This window comes from Capsicum annuum, chromosome 3, assembly GCF_002878395.1.
Source record: "Capsicum annuum cultivar UCD-10X-F1 chromosome 3, UCD10Xv1.1, whole genome shotgun sequence".
NCBI classification, from domain to species: domain Eukaryota; kingdom Viridiplantae; phylum Streptophyta; class Magnoliopsida; order Solanales; family Solanaceae; genus Capsicum; species Capsicum annuum.
In genome coordinates, this window is record NC_061113.1 from 231,784,501 (window position 1) to 231,793,778 (window position 9,278).

At 35.4% G+C, this 9,278-nt stretch overlaps 1 protein-coding gene across 1 annotated transcript; it reads right to left on the reverse strand.

Annotated features, from left to right (window-relative positions):
• Window positions 1–3,148: 3,148 nt before the first annotated feature.
• Window positions 3,149–8,960, reverse strand: LOC107863066 (outer mitochondrial transmembrane helix translocase). Its single transcript, XM_016708821.2, has 5 exons — window positions 8,436–8,960; window positions 6,055–6,352; window positions 4,775–4,933; window positions 4,305–4,600; window positions 3,149–3,481 (listed from the first exon to the last, which is right to left on the reverse strand). Exons 1-5 carry the CDS (start codon window positions 8,637–8,639, stop codon window positions 3,278–3,280), a joined length of 1,161 nt encoding a protein of 386 aa, XP_016564307.1. The 5' UTR covers window positions 8,640–8,960; the 3' UTR covers window positions 3,149–3,277.
• Between the last annotated feature and the right edge of the window lie 318 nt (window positions 8,961–9,278).

Below are 9,278 nucleotides of genomic sequence, written 5' to 3' on the forward strand. Positions count from 1 at the left end.
AAAATATTTACAAAATACCCAATAGATATGTATATTGGGGAGTATATTGTGTGTATCTTTGGGATGTAATGTTGTGTATGTGACTAGTACTCAATTATATTTTAATTTTATAAAATGACAATTATTATAAATATTTATTTTTCGCGATCATGCAATGGGTTATACAGATAATTTTCGTACTCTGCCTACATAATCATGTAAAATTCCTTTATTTCAATATACCAGAAAAAGTGTAAAAAATAGATAGGGAAAGGGAAGTGGACGAGTAGTGTATGCTTTTTGTGGCGTTTTAGGCCGAAGTAGGCGTCCCAATGCCGAGACTCGAATTTCATTTATTAGGGAAAAAAAAATAAAAAATTTCCCCGTTTGAAATTTAATTAGAATTTTTTTAATATTTTATATAATTATTAAATATATCGAGATACATTAATTAGCTTCTAATACATTCAAAAATATATTTTTTCTTTGTAAAGGTACATAATTAGCTCCGGATATATTTTTTTTATTTTGAATCTATCAAAATACATAATATATCCAATAAAGATATATATTTTTCTTTATAAAAATACATAATTAGCTCCCGATACATCTTTTTCGATTTTGAGTCTGTCGAGATACATAATTAACTTCTGATACATCCAATAAAGATACATAATTAGTTAAACTTTTTGTAATTACTTTATGAAAATAGAGATTTGAATACATATAATAAGTTAAGGTATATATTTATATTATTTTTCAATAATTTAATTTGACCATTTGATATTGGAAATTATTTGATTCGACTCATTCAGAGTTTATGTCTTTCGCAAATAATAAATTCACTAATTAGTGAAACAACTTAAAAGGTCTCCATTTTCACAACACAATTATCCCACAATACTCGAGATGAAAGTATTCCTTCCCTTTTAAAATATTTAGATTTTATTGATTTGATATTTCCTTTTAAAAGATTATTAGGATTTATTATTCTCTGTAGAGCAAATAAAGGACCCGAAAATGTAGGTCGGTTTATTCGATAAGATCTATGTACGCCTAGATACACTCGTTATATGCCACATGTGGCATGTCTACTTCACTTTCAGGATATGTTGGACGTGGATTCCAATTTTTGTTCAGTTGGTTAAAATATTTTGATAAATATTTGTTTTAGAAAATAAATTGTTTACGGATAAGAAAAACAAGTTTCTAATATAAAAAATATAAGTAACATTTTTTCATATTAATTGTGTCCTACCAGCCCCATCACACTCCTACCCCAACCCCACATCTCCAAAAGTATTCATGTAGATTGATGCTATACATACGTTTTAGGAATGAGTTGAGGTGTCCTACTAAAATCTCAAACAAGTTTAACAATATATTGATGAATTAAGCCTTTTATTTTGTATACCAACCACAAAAAGAATAAGTAACAAGTTCAATTGCTTCCCGCAAAATGTCTGTCGGCATCTTGGAGTCTAACCAATCCTAGGAAGTTTCGGTCCAACATTATCAATTTATTGATTAATTTCTAAATGATGACACAAATAGTAATAACACAAAATATGGAAATGGAAAAACATAAAAGGTGTGGACGTACATCATTGCAAGTACTAAATAAGATTCGTTATTTTGGTTACGTATTACTCAGATCAATTGGTTTGGTGTGTAGTGTTAAAGTATTCTGTCCAGCCATATAATTGTTGGGGTAGTGCCCTGCAATTATAATCATTTGCATTTGTACATGACTGTCACAGGGTCCCAAAAGCAACCAAGTCCTCCCAAAACTAAAGAGGCAAAATCCAAAAGGACATCACAAGGCACAAGGGCAAAAAAGGGAGCGCATCCCATGCTGACACTTCTTTTGACATTTTGAATCAAACATTAATTGCTACCATAAATAATACTACCAACCTAATTTCAGCAGAATTTGGTCCCTACCGTCTTAAACAAATATACTAAGCTCATTAATTAGTTTCTCTTCTTTGAACTTCCTTTTATGTGTATCTACAGTCACAGTTAGCTGCCCGAATTTAGGCCAAGATTTTACAAGAATGTAGATTCTCGGTGTGTTAGGTAGGCAGGAAAATATTTTCTACCAAAAATGATTTCCCAAAAAATGTTTTCTTAAAAAAACAAGCGGCGGATTTCTCGTTTATTTTCTAGTATTTGACAAGTAAATAAGAAAATATTACGGGGTTGGATGAAGAGTGGGGGGTTCAGGGGTGGCGGGGGTTTGTGCGGATTGAGTGGATGGGCACGAGACAATAAACTTGGAATGTGACTGATGCAACTTATTTTTACTACTTTCATTATGGAAGTCATTTTTCACATTTTTAAGGAACTTAGCATCAAACACAAGAAAATTGAAAAACAACAACATACCCGGCAGGAAAAATGAAAAATGTTTTCCTCCATACAAAACACACCCTCTATGTAGGGTAAGATTCCAGTGTCAATGAAGTGGATAAAAATCAATTAACATTTGGTATTCACATTCAAATTAAGGCAAGATAAATAATTAAAGTAAATATTTCTATCTGTCCAAGTTTTGATGAGCCTAGTTACGTAATACTAGCAGAAGATAGCAAGTGCATGATAAAATAATTGATATATCACCCTGATAAAAAACGTGTAGCCTGCCAAAATGATAAAAGACTATTCACTGCCCAGTGCCCATCACCCCTATAGCATTCATCAATGATTGGGAAAGAGTTATCTCGGAATAATTAATTTCGAAATTAGTTATTCCATTATGTATATGGGATAGCTTATTCATCACTATGGTGTAAATGATGAGATAAATAATTCCGGTACGGACAAACCTCTCACCAAACAAAAATAAAATATGGGATAAAATAGTCTATTTTATTCCGAAACTATTTATCCCTTATACCTCACACCAAACGACCCCTAAGATAACTTGCTGCCATTTTGATTAATTAGGATACACTAGACAGTAAGCAGTTATGGACATTATGGCAAAGGATACACTGTCAATACCCTGCTGCATAAATATCCCAATTAAAGTCGAATACTATTTCAAATTATAGGAAAGTTCAGTTCAACTGGAGATAAGATGTATATCTTCTCCTTTGTATCAAGAACAAAAAATTCAAATTCCCATATATGCATGTAAGTTCTGACCACCAAGCAAGTTACCACATCGTGAAAAGCAAGCAATTCTACTTCCAAACTATGCAATACTTCTACAAGTTGATAGCTGAACTACATTGGTTAAAAAGAATTCTGTGGCATCCACAAACTGATAATTTATAGAAAATCCTATAACCAATTAAGAATCCTGGTTATCTAAGTTGAGATTAAGAATTCGGGAAACCACAAGCTTAGAAAGCTGGTTAATTGAAACCTGTACAGGGGAGGAATCTGAATCTGAATGGCTTGAACTTAATCTGCTGTATTCTCTCGCAGCAACCTTTGTCTTTTTCGATGTAGCTAAAACCTTTTCCAAATCCAATTCTGACAGTGGCCTCGGCTCCTGCTTAAAGATAAATAAGGATACTTAGACCCAGCTTAACCCCAGATAAATTGCAAATGTCCCTAAGTTACCTCGTTATTCTAATTCAATAGCTTAACAGCTTAGCTCTATTAACACCATGTCTAGCAATAACTATATCGCAGTTGCAGAGTTCCTTTAGAAAGAAAATAAGAAGAAACAAAAATATCCTTGACAGGTCCTTCTGTTTCTATATTTTTTTCCCTTATGGTGCCTGTTACATAGTTGAAGGGGAGCCTTGGAGTAACTGGTAAAGTTGCTGCCATGTGACCAGGAGGTCACGGGTTCAAGCCTTGGAAACAGTCTCTGGCAGAAATGCAAGGCAAGGCTGCGTACGATACACCACTTGTAGTGGGGCCCTTCCTCGGACACCGCGCATAGGGTAGCTTTAGTGCACCGGGCTGCCCTTTTTTTTTTTTTTTTTTGCCGGTTACATACTTGAATCGGACTCCTAAACCTATTGATATACAGAAAATTCAAAAAGGGATAGCATGTATAATGGAGATTTAATGGTTCAGTCACGGAGGAGACACCTGAGGAGGTTCAAGGAAGAAAGCAACGTTATCTGCAGGTGTACGGACATGTTAAAGCTTTGGAGGAGGTTGAAGCAGTTCATGTTCCTTGTAGCCCAAAATGTAGTACTTTATCTTATCTTCACTATCTATCCTTTTTTTTCCTATATGCATTATCGGATAAGGCAAAGTCTTTAAAACTACATTTGTGTCGGTAACTATCACTTAACAACTTTTTCTGAAGGAGAGTATAACTTCAAATAGAAATTTGACAAAAAGAGTACAATACTAACAGCAGTTCGCTTTCCGCTCTTCTCATCATTAAGCAAGTCGCGGATAGGAAAGTAGACAGCTTTTTTACATAGCTCAAGAAGATCAGAACCAGTGTATCCATCACACAGACTAGCAATCCGGTCATAGTCAATGTTATCTTCTACCTTCTCGCCCCTCAGGATCACCTTCAAAATCTGAGATCTCTCTCTGTTGTCGGGCATTCCAATCTCGAAGGCCTGAGGAAGGCGGCGAAGAATTGCTTCATCAAGCTCAGATGGCCGATTAGTGGCAGCAAGTACCATAACCCGTGCATTTTCTACATAAGCATAACCACAGTAAATAAAGACACCAGAACTTCCTTACTAGATCACGTTAACTAGATAAACGGCAACCATCTCAAATTGCAAAATTTCTTGGGGAAATGCTGCAACACATGTGACGGTGATAAAAGCTAGTAAAAAAGAATCATCTCATTAAGGAGTACACCTACGATTTGTGCTAAAACCATCCCATAAAGCCATGAACTCAGTCTTCATGCTTGTCAACGTATCATTGTCAGTAGTCTTGCGCTCACCCAAAAAGCTATCCACTTCGTCAATGAATATAATTGCTGGCTGAAGTTTATGCGCCAAACTAAACACTGCAGCAACTGTAGAAAATATAGAAGCGCAAATCAATGGAGAAGTCTTAACATCATCAAGTTGAATTACTAACCCTATATAAACCACTCTTTGAGTAACTTAATGCAAATCAGAAACATGGGAAATTGCAAAAAGAATTCTAGTTAGAACATCTAAGACTGTAATATGATTTTTGCTCCTTCAACACTTTACACAACCTCGGTGAAATTCTTATGCATTTATTTTTATAGCATAGTCAAAGTTTCTCCTAAACACATCAAACTCAATTTTGTTATTAAGACAATAAACACCCGCCACCAATGTTCAAACCGGAATCAAACCTCATGTCAGACAAAAAAAAACCTTATACTTTTGCTCCTTGGTTTCAGTGCAAAGGGCTGCCTATGGAATGGAAGTCCACCTATATTCATATTATGGAGAGCAAAATTTCAAGAACTGCACATGAATTATCATGAGATCACATTTGTGCAGCATAATTGAAACACATAACTGATTGCAACAAGAAAACATGTAGCCAAATGTCAGATACACTAGAAACTATTTTGTGTTCTGACCAAAAAGAAAAGGAATCGATTTTGAATGATACTCTTTGTTTCTTTTTTAATTCTAACAAAAGAATTCATATAATCTGGAGGAAAACAAAAAAATCAGAATGAGCAAAACATCATATTATGAACAAAGAAAACATTTCAACTAAAAAAGAGTATCTAAAACTGCAGAGCACGATTTATCCGTTCTATTATGCACATAACTATGGAAAGAATGTAATCAAAACGTAGTAAGAGAGACTTGAAATCATGTTTTGTTTATCCCTGGAGAACTTTATTTGAATGAGATAATTGCATAAAGAAAGATAACTACACAATCGTTGAAGACTGGCCAAAACTAAGCAGCTCCTCTGATAATGAATTTTAATCCCCTAAAAAATAATATAATAAAGTTGCAAAATACAGGTTCTCTTGTATGTTTTATACAAGATGGAATAATGATTGTCGAGCCTGAATTACAACTGAGACAAAATTCACAAGTAAAACAAGGGCTATAAAAATTTGAATAATCAAAAAACATACACAAGGAAAGATAACACAGAGAGAGAATCATGAAAGACTAAGGACAATATCTAACTCACCCATTTTTTGGGCATCACCAAACCATTTGCTCATCAGATTTGATATTCTCATGTTGATAAAAACAGCACCCGACTCTTTTGCAATTGCTTTAGCAAGCATCGTCTTTCCAGTGCCAGGAGGTCCATAGAGCAACACTCCTTTTTGAGGACCGAGAAGCTTTCCAGAGAAGAGTTCAGGCCTCCTCAAGGGAAGAATTACCAATTCATATAGAGCTTCCTTAATAGCTTCCAATCCACCAACAGAATGAAATTTCACATCTATATGATCAGGGTTGATTACATCACAGGCAATTACATCCTGTTGACAAAGCACAAGGGGAATCAAATAATTCAATATGAAAATGATTGCCTTTGACTGCACGTTACAAGCATGTCTTTAGATTATTCACACCAATAAGTAATCATAGCATGCTAAATTAATAAAGCATGTAGATTACAATTAGTCACATAACATCCTTGTGAACCAAATTATTTCAAGGGGCAAAAGCTCAAGTAACAACTAGAAAAGTGATCACAATCAAAAAGCACACAGATTTGATCCCAGAAAAAAAAAAAAGAATACTACCATCATCGTAAATCAAACTGAGTGACAAAGAGAATGATTTCAGAGGATGAAGTAAGCAGTGCAAGTTTTAGAAACTTAGATTCTAGTGCATTTGGTATGTAGGAAATTGTTCTGCGTGGAAGGTGTTGGAAATTACTTCTATCAGTTTTCCGTGTTTGACTGAATATATAGATATGATAATCTTACAAGATGTCTATCGGAAACAACCTCTCTACCATCCCAGACACCACTTGTGGAATCACATTGGGTATGTTGTGTTGTAATTGTACAAGATTGAAGACAAAGGATAAGGAATAGTGTTCTAGTAAAATCTGAAACAGTGTCAAATTGTTGGTCAAAACAAGTGATTTTTAAGGAAGCAAGTGATAAGAGTAAGAGTTGAGATATTCCTAAAGAAAAGTGACTTCCTCCCTTAAGTGAGGAAAGTCTTCCCCATATTGATGAAAACGTTTTCTTTGAAATTAAGTCACCCAAGTACTAGACGATAATTGGAAACACTATCCTCCATATAAACACAATCTATCTGTTTGGCAAGCACAATGCCATGATTATTGCTTGACCAACAGACTGTTCACTGAATAAAGGATGGTCTACTCAATTTAATACTAATTAAAACTAGCATATTTTACCGTGAAGACTCAAAACTTTTCTATTAACATTTTATCATGATTGGAAGAACTAGTGCCGCTTTTACAACCTTTCTCTAGTGAGTGCCATCGCCATGGCATTGCTCTTTCCATTTCATAACAGAATTAGTAGATGCATTCATGACAAGCCAATTCCCCCCACCACTCCAAGAGCCCAAAAAATCACACTATCCTTTTATTAAAAATATAATTAGCTCCCCCAGAAAACAAAGAAGAAAAATAAAATTTACCGAGGTCTAAAACATAAAATCAAAATTTTTAAAAAAGTTGAGCAAAAACAAGCTTACACTGTTTCATTCCACGGGCAATTAGAATTGGCATTTTCAATTTCAGCTACCTAGTGTGCTTGTTTCATTCTAAACAATACTACACAATAGACCATAGTGATCACTGATCAATAATAGGGAAGTCTAAAGCAAAAAAGAAAAGTACAACAACAACGAACAAACCCAGCGTAATCCCAAAAATGGGGTCTAGGGGAGGGTGGTGCGTACCGGACCTTACCCCTACCTTGTGAAGATAGAAAGACGGTTTCTGATAGACCCTCGCCTCAAGTAAAGCATACTATAAAAAAACATCAAGTAGGTAAAGCATACTATAACACCAAAGAGCTGAAGCAAAGGAAACAACAACTACTACTAAGATCTTAGAATGAAATATTAGGAAGGTACTAATATCAAAACTGATAAGGAAACTAGACAACATTCGACTACCTACTAACCTTCTAACCTTATCCTAGACATCAATATCTCTATCTAGGGTCATGTCCTTAGTAAGCCGCATTTGACCCATGACATGTCTGATTACCTTGGACTTCTTCAGCCTAAAACTACCCCTCCTCCACTATAACTAGGCTCTCACACCTCCTTACTGGAAATGAGCATTCATGCATTTCTCTTCATATGCCCAAACCATACAAACTACACTTTTTTGTTTATTTGCCAACTGGTGTCCGGTATCACCATTGAATCCAACTAAATCCCAAATCACCCACATTGGGGGTTAAAGTGCTCCGTAACAAAAAAAAAAAAAGACTACATACCCAAGTGGACTCACTGATTACTTACCACTCCACGAAGACCCTCATAGTTGGTTATTTACGACAAAACTAAGCGAGACTGTAAACTTTACGGTGAGAATTGAAAAGGGGAAAAGGAGCGAAAAGCAACCTCATAGGGGTTGGTTTGAATGATAGGTCGACCAAGGCGTTTAGCAAGTTCCTTTTTGTGGTGAATAGCTGCCTTTTTGGAGGCGTGTCGGTTCGGGTCAAGTTGTCGGAGCCCCACATACAAAACTAGGCCACTCAGAGCAGCGCTCGCCGCATAAAGGATCAGTTCTTGCAACAACTTCGTCTCCGATGAACGACCCCTCATCTTAAACCTTGCAGTTCTCTTCTCACAAACGCAATGGCGTTTCCAACAAGTTTGGAACGAGTTCAATACACTACTTCGTCTATTTATATGTTCCGGGTGCCAAATGAGCGATTCGGGTTAAATATGAGTGGGTTGAAAATAGCTCTAATACTAACATAATTGAGTTTGTTTCATAGGGGAATAATTGTTATTTCTCATCTTTCATACAAAACCAAATCAAAAAGTGTTAAGAATTCGAGATGACAAAACTTGTCGGGTAAAAGATACTATAAATTTTAGAATTCAATATCCGAATAGAACTCCATTAGTCTGATAATTAATTTGCAAGAAATATTTCATATTATTATTTATATCTGGACTTAAGTCAAGATCGAAAATCAGATCCTCAATCGAGGTGGAGAGTCGTGTCTTTGGTCAAGAATAAGGTCCCGGGTTGAGATTAGGGAGCAAGATTGGGTCTAAATTTCGAGTCTCAAATCAGATAATGAGGTTTGGAGTTAAGTCTCAAAGATTCAAGATCATTTCTCATGTCGAAAATTGGATTGGGGTTAGGGACAAGGGTAAAGTCAAGTGTCAGATCAGGGTTAGATTTGAATTTCGAACTAATACACTAGGTCAAGATCCCAAGTTGAGGCTCGT